Source organism: Oncorhynchus keta, chromosome 7 (genome assembly GCF_023373465.1).
Source record: "Oncorhynchus keta strain PuntledgeMale-10-30-2019 chromosome 7, Oket_V2, whole genome shotgun sequence".
Taxonomy (NCBI): domain Eukaryota; kingdom Metazoa; phylum Chordata; class Actinopteri; order Salmoniformes; family Salmonidae; genus Oncorhynchus; species Oncorhynchus keta.
Window position 1 is genome coordinate 22,060,977 of NC_068427.1, and position 20,498 is coordinate 22,081,474.

A 20,498-nucleotide genomic window follows, 5' to 3' on the forward strand; every position below is an offset into this window, starting at 1 on the left:
AGAGGGTTGTATCCCATGGCGAGGTAGTGTTCTCTCCCCCCTCCCCACAGACTAGAAGCCATTACTCCAGGAGCGGGCCCGCTGAGCAGGATGTGTTTAGTGATGTGTATTGTTTGGCTTTCAGACGACTTTAGGGAGTGTATCAATAGACCATCTATGCCTCTCTAAATCTCCTTTCTCTTTCTGTCTGCCTGGTCCCTTCATGCCTGTTTACTGTCTCTATCTCCAATTCAAAGGGCTTTATTGGCATGGGAAACATCTCTCGCTCTCTGTTTCCCCTCTTAGGGCCTGGAGTTTTTCCTGCCAGGCCATGTCATCAGGCAAGGAAATAATCCTGGGTCCCTGCAGTCTGTCTGTGTTGGAGAGGTCTGGTCTACAGGGTGTCTAACTGACAGGCCTCTCTCATCTCCTCATTTGTTTATAGAAGCAGATACCCACGTGCCATCTCCACATTGGTTATACCCATGTGGGTGACTGAAAGACGAATGAGATCAGTGGCGTCAATGCACCTAATTTATGAAAGTTGCCAATCGCAATATAAATTCAAGAGAAGAAAAGGCCTGGAAGGAGGAGTAATTGTTGGAGTAGAGGACCTTGTGCATTTCAGCTAAATTAACAACTCAATGTTTATATCCCAGGACAAATTAGCTAGCAAGTGCAAGCTAGCTAGATAAATTGCCATAAATGTTTAAATAATGCTTTTTGACCTGTCCCCAAATGAATGTAATTGGTTCAGAGTTTGTTTTGATTTTAACCTGCGTGTCGTGATTGCGTTTGGTGTGGGGGGACAAAATACATTTATGCACGATGGTGCACGATGGCGGTTTGGGTTCCGTGTAGCGCACTGTCAACCTAGTCTTGGTCTGTCCACCGCACAATCACACAGCACTGGAAGACATATGGACTGGTCAGACTGAGTCTAAACACACACTGATGCTGATGGAAACACACACTCCAAAGAAGCCAAGCGTAAAAAAAAAAAATATCCAATTGCTATTCAATTTTGCAGTGTCTGGTTGGCCATTAAAACCATTGCCAGTGGGAGCACAGAGGGAGAATGAACACACACACACACACACACACACACACACACACACACACACACACACACACACACACACACACACACACACACACACACACACACACACACACACACACACACACACACACACACAGTATAACAGCCATGCGGAAAGTCATTAGCTGGAGAAACACAAGCACACCCAGACTCCACATCGAATAATTATGGGATTTCAGAGCACTGCAAACTCTGGGAATGCCATCCGGACATTGGGATGGGAAAATCAATTTAATAGCAGCTTTATCCGATCTCTCCAGAGGCCTAATTAAGCTTTCCCTGCCGATCCCTCGCACACAACTATTCAAGGCTATAGAATTCCAAACGATTCCACATCCTAAATATTGAACAATAGAACATTTCCATGGGATCCAAATGCTGCATAGAGTAATGAAAATACGGAAACACAATAGAAATTCTCATTCTCTCAATCCCCTCCATTTCTGTTGTTCTCCAACCCTCCCCCAGGAGAGAAACCAACAAGCGAGAATGAGCTTTACACTTAAGGAAAAAAAACGTTTAAGTTTCTCTGTTTGTGTGTGCGTTTGTCTGCCTGTCTCTGTTTTCTTACAAACAAAACACATGATCTCATGTGAAATAAATGTGACAACATGGGAATGCAAAATTTCAAACAGTTGTGTTTCCCCAGAGGAGGAAGGGGAGGACCATCCTCAGTGAATTTCAGTTTTAAAAAATTATAGTGAAACATAAAAAACGTATTATTTTGCGATAAAACTAAATATATTCACATCACCAAATAATTTATTAAAACACATTGTTCTGCAATGAAGGTCTTCAGTAGCCTCAGCAGCACTCTGTAGGGTAGCACCATGGTGTAACTGGAAGACAGCTAGTTTATGTTCTTCTCTGGGTACATTGACCTAGGAGGCTCAAGGTCCTCACCCCCTTCCATAGACTTCCATAGTAATTATGACAACTTACATAGTATGTCCTCTAACCTATCAGAGCACTTGCAGCATGAACTGTCCCGGCAATCAAAGGATCAGAGAATAAATCTTGAACAGAAAACATAAGCTACATCTAGCTAGCACTGCAGTGCATGAAATGTAATGAGTAGTTGACGCAAAGAGTGAGAAAGACAATAGTTAAACAGTTTTGAACAAATCCATTTCTTCCAAAATAAAGGAGAAGCAAGAGAGAGAGAGAAAGATTGTATGTTTTTAACTTTCACTTTCATTTAGCTAGTGAATGCAGCTAGCTAGTTTAGCCTACTCAAACACCTGGCTCAAACAGAGACTGATGCTATGTTAGCTAGCTCACTATGGCCATCAAACACTGGAACTCTTACATGTCAAGGTACATTTTTGGTTTTACGAGTTATTGCCACCGGGCCTGCTGGCTTAACTGCTAAACTGCCTTCTGACTGTACACTGTACTGCATGATTGTAGTGGGTTTACTAGCGCGTTAGTTCCACATTTTGTTATGTTAGCCTTACTCAAAAATGGATTCAATTGTTTTTTCACCTCATCAATCTACACACAATACCCCATAATGACAAAGTAAAGTAATTTATCAAATAAAATAAAATGGAAATATCACATTTACATAATAATTCAGAACCTTTACTCAGTATTTTGTTGAAGCACCTTTGGCAGCGATTACAGCCTTGAGTCTTCTTGGGTATGATGCTACAAACTTGGCACACATGTATTTGGGAAGTTTCTCACATTATTCTCTGCAGATCCTCTCAAGCTCTGTCAGGTTGGATGGGGAGCGTCGCAGCACAGCTATTTTCACGTCTCTCCAGAGATGTTCGATCGGGTTGAAGTCTGGGCTCTTGCTGGGCCACTCAAGTACATTCATAGACTTGTCCCGAAGCCACTCCTGTGTTATCTTGGCTGTGTGCTTAGGGTCGTTGTCCTATTGGAAGGGGAACCTTTGCCCCAGTCTGAGGTCCTGAGGGCTCTGGATCAGGTTTTCATCAAGGATCTCTGTACTATGCTCTGTTCATCCTTCCCTCGATCTTGACTAGTCTCCCAAGTCCCTGCCACTGAAAAACATCCCCACCGCATGATGCTGCCACCACCATGCTTCACATTAGGGATGGCCAGGTTTCCTCCAGACATGACGCTTAGCATTCAGGCAAAATAGTTCAGTCTTAGAGAATCTTGTTTCTCATGGTCAGAGTCCTTTAGGTGCCTTTTCGCAAACTCCAAGTGGGCTGTCATGTGCCTTTTACTGAGGGGTGGCTTCCGTCTGGACACTCTACCATAAAGGCCTGATTGGTGGAGTGCTGCAGAGATGGATGTCCTTTTGAAAGGTTTTCCCATTCCACAGAGGAACTCTGGAGCTCCCTGACCAAGGCCCTTCTCCCCGATTGCTCAGTTTTGCCGCGCGGCCAGCTTTAGGAAGAGTCTTGGTGGTTCCAAACTTCTTCCATTTAAGAATTATGTTCTTTGGGATCTGCAGACATTTTTTGGTACCCTCCCCCAGACCTGTGCCTTGACACAATCCTATCTCAGTGCTCTATGGACAATTCCTTCAACCTCATGGCTTCGATTTTGCTCTAACATGCACTGTCAACTGTGGGACCTTATATAGACAGGTGTGTGCCTTTCCAAATGATGTCCAATCAATCAAATTTACCACAGGTGGACTCCACTCAAGTTGCAATGGAAACAGGATGCAAAGGGTCCGAATAGTTATGTAAATAAGGCATTAATGTTTTTTATTTTTAACACATTAGCATTTTATAATAACCTGATTTTGATTTGTCATTACTGGGTATCGTGTGTAAATTGATGAGGACATTTAAAGAAAATATAAATTTTAGAATAAGTCTGTAACGTAACAACATGTGGAAACAGTCAAGAGGTCTGAATACTTTGTGAATGCATTGTATAATTCCTATCTATTCCAACTATCTACGAGCAAAGTGATCATGCTGTTTTTATGTGGCTGCTATGAAAGTGAACTGTGAACTTGCATGTGATTAGGGGTGTATACATTCCTCCAATTCTGTTGAAAAACGTTTCTTAAACAGAAGCAAACGGAATGAAACTGGGATAAACACACCTGAATTTATCCAATAAAAACTCACATTTGCAACTGTTGGACTAATGATTACACCCTAGATCAGCTAGCTGCAGGCAAGATTATGCAAGGCGGTATTGAATGTGTCACTGTCTGTCACCTTGATTACTCAAAATTCTGAGCCGGGTGAATGGGTGACTAGAATATGAATGATTCAATATGCTGTTATAGAAATAAGGCCATGCTCATAAAAAAAATATATAATTCTCTCTCACCTTAACTGATTACAACATGTGATAACATGAAACTACACATGTGACAACAAAACCCAAATGTCAAATATGAAAATATTTTACTTGAACCTTTTACTGCAGTGGGCTAAATCAGTGTCACACAGTGTTTCTTAGTAGTCTTAAACACATCTACTTTGAAACAAAAGTATACACCTCACACACATGGTTATGGGCTTAAAATAATTATTCACCTGTACCATGTCAGATATAGAGTTGAAATGTATTACATTTTTAATGAGCATCCCAATATTACACTTTATCAACTGAAATATAACAAAACTGTTTGACATACAACCATAGGATTTTGGGCATTTTTTAAACTTTTATAATGTTTATTAATTATGAAATAATGAGAAATATTAATAACGTTCCACCCATGAGGCCACCAGGTCATTTGACTGCAGGAAAGGGCTACAAGACATAACTGACATTAATTGAAACCGTCAGGCTTTATCTAGTTACCGGTTTGTTCCAGGGGTGTTGTTAGGATGGTTTTTCAATATTGAGTCAGGGTCCACCTCTTGGTTGCTAGGTACCTGAAGTTTAACTGGGATTTTAACTTGTAAGCACTTGGTCGCAAGCAACCTGAAATGTCCTGCTACATCAACAGGTCTGTGAGCCTAAAGGAGATATGGCTACAGACACATTGGCAAGAATTAATTTCTCCACTTTGCTGAAAGCTGCCCAGAATCAAGTAAATAAATATTCACCACAATGTTACATCCAAATAAAACTAGCAGTGCTCAAGGCCACTTGACATAGAGTTTACTGCATATGCTTTGGGGATTTGAACTTGCAACCTCTTGGTTGAGGTCATCCACGTTTTTGCAGTGCCACCAGGTTCATACTTATTCCTTGGAACATGTATTTACACACTCTCCAAAAAGAAGGGTATGGTTAGGGGACAGTGTTGTTCCCTGAGGTACAAAAAGATCAATGGTACACTTCACAGGTACAAATATGAACTCGGTAGCGTTCGGTAACTTGAAGGTAAAAGGGACATTTTTCTCCCCAATATTTTTAATATAAGGTATGATAATCAATGCGCTTTGATACGTGGGGGTAATGTAGAGTGGGCTCATTAGCATATTTTGGGGAGTGGTCAAATACATGTGTAGTTGTGCCAACTCTCAGTAGAAGTGTCATAGCAGTTTAACCCTTGTGTGGTGTTTGGGTCTGTGGAACGCAGTTTCAATGTTTACTAAAAGAAAAATGATAGAATTAATCATATTTTCAACCTGAGACTCATTGCCCTTGGCTCATTTTCTGAGAAGAACATGTAAAATAACACATTTTCATTAGGTGCAGGCAGTGCACCCACCTTCACATTTATATTACATATGTGATGTTCAGGTCCACTGGACCCGAAGGTAATAATAGTGTGGAAAAGTGTGTGTGTAGGTGAAAACAAGTCCAAATGAAACAAAAAGGTTCCCCTGCTGTTTCAATATAGCACCAATAACCTGTCTGTCTCTCTGCCTGGCTGCCTGTCTCCTGCTTTTCTCGCACTCTTTACCCTTTGTATTGTGTGGAACTACCCAATGACTTGTGGGAACCTGCACAATGTTATTACAATACATTATTACAAAAATCTGTATTTTCCCACTCTCTACCCCAGCCAGGTGCTAAAACACAACAAATAAATAACTTTGCATGTGTGGCACCTTACCACAATCAATCAGTATGGCAAAAATTATCTCTGCTCAGAGGGTCTTAGAAATACTTTTTGCAGAGAGAGAGAAGCTAGTGTGGAAGGAGAGTCTTCCATTTTGGAAGATGAAGACTTTTCTGAATATGAGGATCATGTCTCTGTCAATTCGAAGTCTGACAGTTAGTTAGAAGAAGAGGATAAGATTTACCCTCAGCCAGCCCCAGGACCATGTGTAGTGTTCCAGAAACACGTGTTTTCACATGTGAAATGTCACATGTGTAGTGTTCCAGAAACATGTTTTCACATGTGAAATGTCACATGTGTAGTGTTCCAGAAACATGTTTTCACATGTGAAATGTCACATGTGTAGTGTTCCAGAAACATGTTTTCACATGTGAAATGTCACATGTGTAGTGTTCCAGAAACACGTGTTTTCACATGTGAAATGTCACATGTGTAGTGTTCCAGAAACATGTTTTCACATGTGAAATGTCACATGTGTAGTGTGCCAGAAACATGTTTTCACATGTGAAATGTCACATGTGTAGTGTGCCAGAAACATGTTTTCGCATGTGAAATGTCACATGTGTAGTGTTCCAGAAACACATGTTGTCACATGTGAAATGTCACATGTGTAGTGTTCCAGAAACACATGTTGTCACATGTGAAATGTCACATGTGTAGTGTTCCAGAAACACATGTTGTCACATGTGAAATGTCACATGTGTAGTGTTCCAGAAACACATGTTGTCACATGTGAAATGTCACATGTGTAGTGTTCCAGAAACACATGTTGTCACATGTGTAGTGTCACATGTGTAGTGTTCCAGAAACACATGTTGTCACATGTGAAATGTCACATGTGTAGTGTTCCAGAAACACATGTTGTCACATGTGTAGTGTTCCAGAAACACATGTTGTCACATGTGAAATGTCACATGTGTAGTGTTCCAGAAACACATGTTGTCACATGTGAAATGTCACATGTGTAGTGTTCCAGAAACACATGTTGTCACATGTGAAATGTCACATGTGTAGTGTTCCAGAAACACATGTTGTCACATGTGAAATGTCACATGTGTAGTGTTCCAGAAACACATGTTGTCACATGTGAAATGTCACATGTGTAGTGTTCCAGAAACACATGTTGTCACATGTGAAATGTCACATGTGTAGTGTTCCAGAAACATGTTTTCACATGTGAAATGTCACATGTGTAGTGTTCCAGAAACACATGTTGTCAGATGTGAAATGTCACATGTGTAGTGTTCCATAAACACATGTTCTCACATGTGAAATGTCACATGTGTAGTGTTCCAGAAACACATGTTGTCACATGTGTAGTGTTCCAGAAACACATGTTGTCACATGTGTAGTGTTCCAGAAACACATGTTGTCACATGTGTAGTGTTCCAGAAACACATGTTGTCACATGTGTAGTGTTCCAGAAACACATGTTGTCACATGTGAAATGTCACATGTGTAGTGTTCCAGAAACACATGTTGTCACATGTGAAATGTCACATGTGTAGTGTTCCAGAAACACATGTTGTCACATGTGTAGTGTTCCAGAAACACATGTTGTCACATGTGAAATGTCACATGTGTAGTGTTCCAGAAACATGTTTTCACATGTGAAATGTCACATGTGTAGTGTTCCAGAAACACATGTTGTCACATGTGAAATGTCACATGTGTAGTGTTCCAGAAACACATGTTGTCACATGTGAAATGTCACATGTGTAGTGTTCCAGAAACACATGTTGTCACATGTGAAATGTCACATGTGTAGTGTTCCAGAAACACATGTTGTCACATGTGTAGTGTTCCAGAAACACATGTTGTCACATGTGAAATGTCACATGTGTAGTGTTCCAGAAACACATGTTGTCACATGTGTAGTGTTCCAGAAACATGTTTTCACATGTGAAATGTCACATGTGTAGTGTTCCAGAAACACATGTTGTCAGATGTGAAATGTCACATGTGTAGTGTTCCAGAAACACATGTTGTCACATGTGTAGTGTTCCAGAAACACATGTTGTCACATGTGAAATGTCACATGTGTAGTGTTCCAGAAACACATGTTGTCACATGTGAAATGTCACATGTGTAGTGTTCCAGAAACACATGTTGTCACATGTGAAATGTCACATGTGTAGTGTTCCAGAAACACATGTTGTCACATGTGTAGTGTTCCAGAAACACATGTTGTCACATGTGTAGTGTCACATGTGTAGTGTTCCAGAAACACATGTTGTCACATGTGTAGTGTTCCAGAAACACATGTTGTCACATGTGAAATGTCACATGTGTAGTGTTCCAGAAACACATGTTGTCACATGTGTAGTGTTCCAGAAACACATGTTGTCACATGTGAAATGTCACATGTGTAGTGTTCCAGAAACATGTTTTCACATGTGAAATGTCACATGTGTAGTGCTCCAGAAACACATGTTGTCACATGTGAAATGTCACATGTGTAGTGTTCCAGAAACACATGTTGTCACATGTGAAATGTCACATGTGTAGTGTTCCAGAAACACATGTTGTCACATGTATAGTGTCACATGTGTAGTGTTCCAGAAACACATGTTGTCACATGTGAAATGTCACATGTGTAGTGTTCCAGAAACACATGTTGTCACATGTGTAGTGTTCCAGAAACACATGTTGTCACATGTGAAATGTCACATGTGTAGTGTTCCAGAAACACATGTTGTCACATGTGAAATGTCACATGTGTAGTGCTCCAGAAACATATTTTCACATGTGAAATGTCACATGTGTAGTGTTCCAGAAACACATGTTGTCACATGTGAAATGTCACATGTGTAGTGTTCCAGAAACACATGTTGTGGTAAGAGTGACATACCACCATCAGAGCCCTAACCTAAGCAAACTCAGCCTAACCCGTGACACATGCAGTGCTTATGAAGACATATTGTCTTGTCTTTATCTTGTTTGCCCAGATATACCATATAAGTCACCAGGTAATAACTTTGATCATGACTACAGAAACAGCTGACGTTTCACACACACACACACACACACACACACACACACACACACACACACACACACACACACACACAGCTTTTTTCCTGTGAACTGTCAGGACTTTTTGGGGAGTCAAAATATATACCCATTTAAAATGATATTTTCCTAACCACTGACCCTATACCTAAAGAAGGAAAACATACACACACACACGGTTGGAAGGATTGAGAGGTGAGGGGATCAATGCAAGACTGTCATCAGCTCCTCTCTGGTAGAAAGAGATGATTTATAGGAGACGTCTGTCTATAACCTACAATATATGTGGTTAACCTCTAGTCAGCAGTAGGGCCAGGTGGACACATCGTGTGTGTAGTCCCTCTCCAGCTGAAACACATCATTCATGGGTAAGGTGCAGTGCCCCTCTGCCCTTTGTGTCTGTCTGTGTTCCTCCGTCTGGAAAACCTTTAAAGGTCATCCTTTAAAGTCTGAGACATGTCCTCCACCATGTCTGCCCTACACAAACACAAGTGGGACCAGGACAGGAGCCAGGGGTAAATAACATGGAGATGGGGAGTAATACCAGGACTGGAGCCAGGGGTAAATAACATGGAGATGGGGAGTAATACCAGGACTGGAGCCAGGGGTAAATAACATGGAGATGGGGAGTAATACCAGGACTGGAGCCAGGGGTAAATAACATGGAGATGGGGAGTAATACCAGGACTGGAGCCAGGGGTAAATAACATGGAGACGGGGAGTAATACCAGGACAGGAGCCAGGGGTAAATAACATTGAGATTGGGAGTGGGACCAGGGGCCCTGGGAGAGGGACTGTATACACAAGAGCTCAAGACAGGCAAACACACACATATACTGCACATACGTGTGCACACATACAGTATGTACACAAATATTACCGCACACACACACTGCAGTCAGACCATAGCGGGTAAATTCAATACTTTTCCTGGTAATGAACTGACTAATATATGTGGTCTGGGAATAATGGCTACCCAAACTGCAGGACCTTCAACTAGGAGGAACAGACAAGATGTCTTTCTGACCAACTGATATCTAATCTGAAAACAAAGGCTCGGTAAAAAAAAATTCAAATTACCCCCTTTTTTCCCCGATTTCATCTTGTCTCATTGCTGCAACTCCCACACGGGCACGGGAGGCAAAGGTTGAGTCATGCGTCCACCAAAACATGACCCGCCAAACCTTGCTTCTTAACACCCGCCCACTTAACCCAGGAGCCAGCCACACCAATGTGTCAGAGGAAACACTGTTCATCTGACGACCAGGGTCAGCCTGCAGGTGCCCGGCCCACCACAAGGAGATGTTAGAAACACAATGAGCCAAGTAAAGCCCCCCCCCTGACCAAACCCTCTCCTAACCCGGATGATGCTGGGCCAATTGTGCGCCACCCTATGGGACTCATTGTCGGTTGTGGCCGGTTGTGATAAGCCCGGGATCGAACCCGGATCTGTAGTGATGCCTCCTCACAAAGGCTAGGTTTAAAGCAATTTGAGGGATGTCAATATTCATCGCAATCCAACCACATCAAGACATGCAGGCTGAAATATCAAAACTAACTCTGAACCAACTATATTCATTTGGGTTCCGGTCTAAACAAATGAAACATGCATGAACATTTAGCAAGCTAGTTTGCCGTTGCAGCCTGTGTGAAACGTCATAAACAACATTGGGTTGTAATTTTACTTCAAATGCACAAGGTTGACCAATTTTGAGTCACACAAAAGTGTGTTCTCTTCTCCGACAATTAATCCACAGATAAAAGGTTAGTTTCTTGGAATTTCTCTTCCTTCAGTCATCTTCTTCTTCTTCTTTTTCTTCTGCTGTGGACTTTATATGGCAGTTGGCAACCGACTTTAAGGTGCATTTATCACCACCAACTGGAATGGAGTGTGGACCTCAGTTCATCTTTCAATCACCCACAAGGGTATATGCTCCTAAAAAAATGGGAGATCGGAGAGGCGGGACTTGCGGCGCGTCAAGTGTAAGAAATAGACCAAGTTCTATTTTACCGCCTGGCTAAGCATATGCTCATTGACGTGTGCCAGCAGTTTGGATGAAATGATTGAATAACATGTATGTGTACATTTATTTCGTAACGCTTGCACACGCAACGTGGGCGTTGTGGTCAGCATGTTAAAGACACAGTTCCTGTTTTTGGGGCTCAGTCATTGACAGTCTGCAGCAACAAGTTAGCTCACTGAAACAGATTACTCTCAGCTCTATCAATTCCTGTCATGAACAAAGTTTCTCTCTTCAATCTTTTCTCCCATCCATTTTCTTCTTCGACCTTTGCATTTGTTCACAATTGATGCTCAATTTGCTGCTGTTTAGAGTCAAAATGAGTTTCGCATTAACCATTGGCAACCCTGAGACAGAGCGATAAGATTACTGTGTGTCTGCCAGTCTCTCTCGCTGCATGGGGGGGAATGCTATCTAGCTCTGAGAAGTGTCATTCAGTATGACAATCATGTTTAAAATGTAGATAGGCAGGCAGGTAATCATACTCCATCCAGCCCCAAAGACAGACAGAAATGTCAATTTCACATTTAAAAAGCTCAACAGACATATAGTGAATGAGATTGACACAGGGAAATGGGTAAGGGGAATGCCCTATGCAATTATCTCAGCTCCATTTCCTTCATTAAGGTTAGTGGAGACACACACCCACAAACACATCTCAACTAAGTGACGAGAATTCCTGGAACTACTAACATTTGCCATTAAAACAGACGTCTAGCTCAATCCCACCACTTAGGTGGGAGGGGCCACAGGAAACAGGAAGTAGAGAGAGAAAGAGGAAGTGTACATACCTGAGCCTCTCTTGGAGACTGTCTTCATGGCGTGGGACAGGGTGACATACAGCAGGATCAGGAGAGGGCTAGGAGGCCTCATTTTCCCCTTGACCTAACAGCCTAGGATACAGAGAGAGAGAGAGCAAGAGCGAGAGAGAGGAAGAAAGAGTGAGAGAGAAGGAGAGAGAAGAAGAGAGAAGACAAGTCAGTCATCAAGAGAAGATAAAGTTGCCCCTTGTCCCCCACATCGAAGATAGCACAGCCATCAGAGAACAAAAATGTTACATTAAACCCACACACACACTCATGTATGCACTCCCACACACACACACACACACACACACACACACACACACACACACACACACACACACACACACACACACACACACACACACACACACACACACACACACACACACACACACACACACACACACACACACACACACACACTCCTTTACTTACATTCCGCTAATGGCATCGAATGATTTATTCTTGTGATTGCAATAGAGACAAGTTATCACAGCAGGAGAAATTTCACCAAATACCATTCCGCTGCGGAGATGCTGACGAATCAATAAAGACATAATGATGTGTAAAGAACACCATTTTTTTTATCTCGGCTTCATTAAAAATGGAGGAGTGTGAAGGTTGGCTTGAGGGGGATTTAAATTCAAAGGATGCCTATTCCACACACACGTGCACATTCATATAGAAATGATCCTATGGACATCGTAGATCATGTTACCAGATGAAGGCGTTAGGTTGGTTCATTCTGTGGTTCATCCCATGGTGGTAAACGACACCCTGTGTGGCAGATACCCTATGTGTTTGTGTCTTAAATTAGATGGAAAACACACAATTGATAATCCATTGGTAACTCCTGATCAGCACTGTCGTTGAGGAGTACACCACATCAGTCACTGGCTTTATCAATAAGTGCATCGAGGACGTCGTCCCCACAGTGACTGTACGTACATACCCCAACCAGAAGCCATGGATTACAGGCAACATTCGCACTGAGCTAAAGGGTAGAGCTGACACTTTCATGGTGCGGGACTCTAACCCGGAAGTTTATAAGAAATCCTGCTATGCCTTCTGACAAACCATTAAACAGGCAAAGCTCCAATACAGGACTAAGATTCAATCGTACTACACCGGCTCCAACGCTCGTCGGATGTGGCAGAGTCTGCAAACTATTACAGACTACAAAGGGAAGCACAGCCGTGAGCTGGCCAGTGACACAAGCCTACCAGACGAGCTAAATCACTTCTATGCTCACTTTGAGGCAAGCAACACTGCTCTCCGTAGCCGACGTGAGTAAGACCTTTAAACAGATCAACATTCACAGGGCCGCTGGGCCAGATGGATTACCAGGACATGTGCTCCAGGCATGTGCTGACCAACTGGCAGGTGTCTTCACTGACATTTTCAACATGTCCCTGATTGAGTCTGTATTACCAACATGCTTCAAGCAGACCACCATAGTCCCTGTGCCCAAGCACACTAAGGTAACCTGCCTAAATGACTACAGACCTGTAGCACTAACATCCGTAGCCATGAAGTGCTTTGAAAGGCTGGTCATGGTTCACATTAACACCATTATCCCAGAAACCCTAGACCCACTCCAATTTGCATACTGCTCAAACAGATCCACAGATGATGAAATCTCTATTGCACTCCACACTGCCCTTTCCCACCTGGACAAAAGGAACACCTACATGAGAATGCTATTCATTGACTACAGCTCAGCGTTAGTGCCCTCAAAGCTCATCACTAAGCTAAGGATCCTGGGACTAAACACCTCCCTCTGCAACTGGATCCTGGACTTCCTGACGGGCCACCCCCAGGTGGTGAGGGTAGGTAGCAACACATCTGCCACGCTGAACCTCAACACTGGAGCCCCTCAGGGGTGCGTTCTCAGTCCCCTACTGTGCTCCCTGTCCACCCATGACTGCATGGCCAGGCATGGCTCCAACACCATAATTAAGTTTGCAGAAGACACAACAGTGTTAGGCCTGAACACCGACAATGTCGAGACAGCCTGTAGGGGGGAGATCAGAGACCTGTCATTGTGGTGCCAGAATAACAACCTATCCCTCAACGTAATCAAGACAAAGGAGATGATTGTGGGCTATAGGAAAAGGAGGACCGAGCACGCCCCCATTCTCATCAATGGGACTGTAGTGGAGCAGGTTGAGAGCTTCAAGTTCCTTGGTGTCCACATCACCAACAAACTATCATGCTCCAAACACACCAAAACAGTTGTGAAGAGGGCAGGGCAAGGCAAAACCTATTTCCCCTCAGGAGACTGAAAAGATTTGTCATGGGTCCTCAGATCCTCAAAAGGTTCTACAGCTGCACCATCGAGAGCAGCATCCTGACTGTTTGCATCACTGCCTTGTACGGCAGTGAGGCAACTCTTTTACACTGCTGCTACTCTCTGTTTATCATTTATCATAGTCCCTTTAACTATACCTACATGTACACTACCTTCAAAAGTTTGGGGTCACTTAGAAATACCCGCAAAACACCAGTCTCAACATCAACAGTGAAGAGGCGACTCCGGGAGGCTGGCCTTCTAGGCAGAGTTGCAAAGAAAAAGCCATATCTCAGACTGGCCAATAAAAAGAAGAGATTAAGATGGGCAAAAGAACACAGACACGGGACAGAGGAACTCTACCTAGAGGCCAGCATCCTGGAGTTGCCTCTTCACTGTTAACGTTGAGACAGGTGTTTTGCGGGTACGATTTAATGAAGCTACCATTTGAGGACTTGTGAGGCGTCTGTTTCTCAAACGAGACACTTTAATGTACTTTTCCTCTTGCTAAGTTGTGCACCGGGGCCTCCCACTCCTCTTTCTATTCTGGTTAGAGACAGTTTGCGCTGTTCTGTGAAGGGAGTAGTACACAATGTTGAACCAGATCTTCAATTTCTAGGCAATTTCTTGCATGGAATAGCCTTCATTTCTCAGAAAAAGAATAGACTGACGAGTTTCAGAAGAAAGTACTTTGTTTCTGGCCATTCTGAGCCTATAATCGAACCCAGAAATGCTGATGCACTCAACTAGTCTAAAGAAGGACAGTTTTATTGCTTCTTTAATCAGAACAACAGTTTTCAGTTATGCTAACATAATTGCAAAAGGGTTTTCCAATGATCAATTAGCCTTTTAAAATTATAAACTTGGATTAGCATACACAATATGCCATTGGAACACAGGAGTGATGGTTGCTGATAATGGGCCTCTACACCTACGTAGATATTCAACTAAAAATCAGTCGTTTCCAGCTACAATAGCCATTTATAACAATGTCTACACTGTATTTCTGATCAATTTGATGTTATTTTAAATGGACAAAAATTTGCTTTTCTTTCAAAAACAAGGACATTTTTAAGTGACCCCAAACTTTTGAATGGTAGCGTGCATATTACCTAAATTAGCCCGACTAAACGGTGCCCCCGCATATTGACACTGTACCGGTACCACCTGTATATAGACTCGCTACTGTTATTTTCACTGTCGTTTCACTGTTCCCCCCATTTATTTACTTATCTATTGTTTACCTAATACCTATTTTTTACTTAAAAATTGCACTTTTGGTTAAGGGCTTGTAAGTAAGCATTTCACCTGTTGTATTCGGAGCACGTGACAAATAAACTGTGATTTGATTTGATTTATATAAAAGTTACAAAATAATATGACTTCAAATATCGCTCTGCAGAGATGTACATTATACAGTACTACCAAATCCAGTACTCTTTTAAATGAAGTAAAGATGGCCTTCTATCCCTCTGAATATATCCCCCATTTCATTATTCCAAAGTACCAAACAATGAAAACAAAGCTTTTTGAAGAACCCCTTTGGAAAAGGCCTGCGGATGCAAATATATAGTTGATTGAGTGGGCTGGGTTGGATTCGGTTAAAGTATTTAAATTGAGACTTGAAACAACACGATTCCGGTGGCTACCGTAGCAACACAGGGTTCAGATGTGACAGCGACCATAGCCTGAAAGACTGAGAGGCAAGGAGAGGAGGAGAGAGAGGATACAACAACAAACGGCCCTGGGAAGAGTGGAGGGAGTTCAGCCAGTGTCAGACACACACGAGAGGAGAGGAACACCAAATTAAGCAAATGAACCCTCTAAACCAGAAAGGACCAGGATGGAAGCCTGGTTTATAGAGACAGACAAAAGCAAATGATGAGGAGAATGTTTGAGCACTGCTGCGGTCTCTGTCAGTCACGTGTGTGAGTTTGAGAGAAAGAGAGAGAGAGTGTGTATGTGCGTGTATATGCGTGTGAGATTGCGTGTGTGTGTGTCTGCATTTGTGTGTGTTTGCATGTGAGTGTGTGTGTGTGTGTGTGTGTGTGTGTGTGTGCTCAGATTAGAATAGCTAATGAAAGGAGTCTCTCTCTCAGACTTTCTTCTAGGAAACGTCGTTGAGGCAGAAAACATGTCTGCCAAGAACGTTCTGGCAATGTCCCCGTTGTCTGAAGATTGGCGTCTCTTTGTTCCACTAAAAGGCCTTGAGAAGCAGTTGGCAATAAGCTCGTCAGTTGTTGAGAAATGTGTGTTTTTGGCTTGTGTTACCAACCCTGGGTGTATTTATTGTCTTATAAACGCAACGCACACACACCACTAGATAAAAAGGTTGATGGAAATGGATGGAAGGAGAAAATGATTGGTGGAAGGAAGACCAAAGACGAGCTAGCTACTGGGTGTGCAGGGTTCTTCTACACAAACCAGAGCCTGCACACACTGCCTCTCTCCTGGAGCAGGGCTGACCACCAGAGTCCTAGATGATAGTCAACAAGGTCTTTCCCCTTATGTAGAACCACTGGCCAACATGGGTGCTGGCAGAAACAACATAAAGACACCCCCCCTCCACACACACACACACACACACACACACACACACACACACACACACAAAGCATGCACACACACACATACAGTATGCACCCACTATGGCTGGCAAATAAACATCTAATCGTGTAACCAACAGTTATGGCCAATAACCTTGAAGTATATAATAAGAATCGTCTTAATACATACCTTTTTGAAGGGAGGTGATTCAGTTCTAGATAAAGTTTACCCAACAGCACTTTTTCATTTTGACATTAAGAGGGTCAAGTTGGTAATTGCAGTATAAGCTATTGGTAACAAGCTGTCAAAACTATTGGTCACAAGCAGTCAAAACTATTGGTCACAAGCAGTCAAAACTATTGGTCACAAGCAGTCAAAACTATTGGTCACATGCAGTCAAAACTATTGGTAACAAGCAGTCAAAACTATTGGTAACAAGCAGTCAAAACTATTGGTAACAAGCAGTCAAAACTATTGGTAACAAGCAGTCAAAACTATTGGTAACAAGCAGTCAAAACTATTGGTCACAAGCAGTCAAAACTATTGGTCACAAGCAGTCAAAACTATTGGTCACAAGCTGTCAAAACTATTGGTAACAAGCAGTCAAAACTATTGGTAACAAGCAGTCAAAACTATTGGTAACAAGCAGTCAAAACTATTGGTAACAAGCTGTCAAAACTATTGGTAACAAGCAGTCAAAACTATTGGTAACAAGCTGTCAAAACTATTGGTAACAAGCTGTCAAAACTACTGGACACAAGCTGTCAAAACTATTGGTAACAAGCAGTCAAAACTATTGGTAACAAGCAGTCAACACTATTGGTAACAAGCAGTCAAAACTATTGGTAACAAGCAGTCAAAACTATTGGTCACAAGCAGTCAAAACTATTGGTCACAAGCAGTCAAAACTATTGGTCACAAGTTGTCAAAACTATTGGTAACAAGCTGTCAAAACTATTGGTCACAAGCAGTCAAAACTATTGGTCACAAGCAGTCAAAACTATTGGTTGGTCAAAACTACTGGACACAAGCAGTCAAAACTATTGGTCACAAGCAGTCAAAACTACTGGACACAAGCAGTCAAAACTATTGGTCACAAGCAGTCAAAACTATTGGTCACAAGCTGTCAAAACTACTGGACACAAGCAGTCAAAACTATTGGTCACAAGCAGTCAAAACTATTGGTCACAAGCTGTCAAAACTACTGGACACAAGCAGTCAAAACTATTGGTCACAAGCAGTCAAAACTATTGGTCACAAGCTGTCAAAACTACTGGACACAAGCAGTCAAAACTATTGGTCACAAGCAGTCAAAACTATTGGTCACAAGCTGTCAAAACTACTGGACACAAGCTGTCAAAACTATTGGTCACAAGCAGTCAAAACTATTGGTCACAAGCAGTCAAAACTATTGGTTGGTCAAAACTACTGGACACAAGCAGTCAAAACTATTGGTCACAAGCAGTCAAAACTACTGGTCACAAGCAGTCAAAACTATTGGTCACAAGCAGTCAAAACTATTGGTCACAAGCTGTCAAAACTACTGGACACAAGCAGTCAAAACTATTGGTCACAAGCAGTCAAAACTATTGGTCACAAGCAGTCAAAACTATTGGTCACAAGCAGTCAAAACTACTGGACACAAGCAGTCAAAACTATTGGTCACAAGCAGTCAAAACTATTGGTCACAAGCTGTCAAAACTACTGGACACAAGCAGTCAAAACTATTGGTCACAAGCAGTCGAAATTATTGGTTACAAGCTGTCAAAACTATTGGTTACAAGCTGTCAAAACTATTGGTCACAAGCAGTCAAAAATACTGGTCACAAGCAGTCAAAACTATTGGTCACAAGCAGTCAAAACTATTGGTCACAAGCAGTCAAAACTATTGGTCACAAGCAGTCAAAACTATTGGTCACAAGCTGTCAAAACTACTGGACACAAGCAGTCAAAACTATTGGTCACAAGCAGTCAAAACTATTGGTCACAAGCTGTCAAAACTATTGGTCACAAGCTGTCAAAACTATTGGTCACAAGCAGTCAAAACTATTGGTCACAAGCTGTCAAAACTATTGGTCACAAGCTGTCAAAACTATTGGTCACAAGCTGTCAAAACTATTGGTCACAAGCTGTCAAAACTATTGGTCACAAGCTGTCAAAACTACTGGACACAAGCAGTCAAAACTATTGGTCACAAGCAGTCAAAACTATTGGTCACAAGCAGTCAAAACTACTGGTCACAAGCAGTCAAAACTACTGGTCACAAGCAGTCAAAACTATTGGTCACAAGCAGTCAAAACTATTGGTCACAAGCAGTCAAAACTATTGGTCACAAGCAGTCAAAACTATTGGTTGGTCAAAACTATTGGTTGGTCAAAACTATTGCTTGGTCAAAACTATTGCTAACAAGCAGTCAAAACTATTGGTAACAAGCTGTCAAAACTATTGGTAACAAGCTGTCAAAACTACTGGACACAAGCTGTCAAAACAATTGGTTTCAAGTGGTCAAAACGATTGGTTTCAAGTGGTCAAAACGATTGGTTTCAAGTGGTCAAAACGATTGGTTTCAAGTGGTCAAAACGATTGGTTTCAAGCGGTCAAAACGATTGGTTTTTGAGATGGTGGTGTCACTAATCTGTGTTGTGTTCATTAGGTATGTCGTAGCTAATTTTTAAAGATGCATTTTGATGCATTACAACCTCAAATCATTTTTCATTATGACAATAAACGTGGTAATTTGCATTATAATTAATCGTTACCCAAAATTCCATAATCGTCACAACTCCAGCACCCACACAAGAGGTTAGATATAACAAGGGGAGGCTACAACTAGCTGGAACGACTACAGGCCACAACTGTGAGTGAGACAGATACAGTAACACAGACAGAGAGAGAACGCAGCCAGCAGTGAGCAGTAGTAGTCTATGCACACAGGAAGCCCATTCACAGGTCACACTTCCTGTCAGACTGCCTGGCTGCCTGTCTCCCGCTGTAATGTCTCAAAGCGTTCCCTGTCACAGTCTGCTCCCCACAACAATTGCACGGTGCTCCTGAAAGACCCAGCCATCTCACGCCTTCACAAGCTCACTGGGACCAGGGGCCTTGCCAAGCATGACATCATCACCCCCCTCATCCCACACAGAGAGGGCATTGTGACGACCGCCCCCTGTCACTTGTCCTCTCTCTCCATTCCCCCTCTAACATTTAAGTATTCTCTACTAGGAGGTACAGACCATGACACAAAGACTCTTTCTCCCAAACAAATACACAGACCACTAACTGCTCAATCAGATGTAACAGGGGGGTTAAAACATTCAAGCTCTTCTGTTAAGTCTCTGAAAGAGAACATCTTTGGATGTGGTGAAGTGTTACCAACACAAACACATGCTAACATTGAATGAGGACATGAGTGACTGTTTCCATCAACCTCCCTAATTGGGTGGCTCTCTGAGACCAGAGAAAACACCCTTTCAACACTGAGGCTTCTGCAAGTTGGAATGTATATATATTTTTTTACCCTCAAAATGCACCTGTGAAGGAGATCGGAGCGATATTTACAGGTATATTCTACATTTCCATATCCAAAGTTATGTTTGATGTCGCTTCATTTCACACAGAAGGAAAAAGGCTTGATTTCCCCAAACTGAAGAATGTGTCTCATGCACAGCTGAGTTCTGATGTTCCATTGTTTCCAGGGCAACTGGGGGTACAGGATAGATAGGTAATCAGGTGATGTGGAGCAGGATAGCTGAGCTAGCGTAGCTTTAAGTGAATCTCT

The 20,498-nt window shown here is 42.3% G+C and overlaps 1 protein-coding gene across 7 annotated transcripts in view; it reads right to left on the bottom strand.

Moving 5' to 3' along the window:
* Positions 1 to 20,498, bottom strand: part of il1rapl1a (interleukin 1 receptor accessory protein-like 1a) — a 402,960-nt gene that overhangs the window by 335,666 nt on the left and 46,796 nt on the right. For all 7 annotated transcript variants that reach the window (XM_052522250.1, XM_052522247.1, XM_052522242.1 and 4 more), the window contains one exon: positions 11,869 to 11,970. In XM_052522250.1, coding sequence (XP_052378210.1) covers positions 11,869 to 11,950 — 82 coding nt within the window. In that variant the 5' untranslated portion in view covers positions 11,951 to 11,970. The remainder of the gene's footprint in view (positions 1 to 11,868; positions 11,971 to 20,498) is intronic.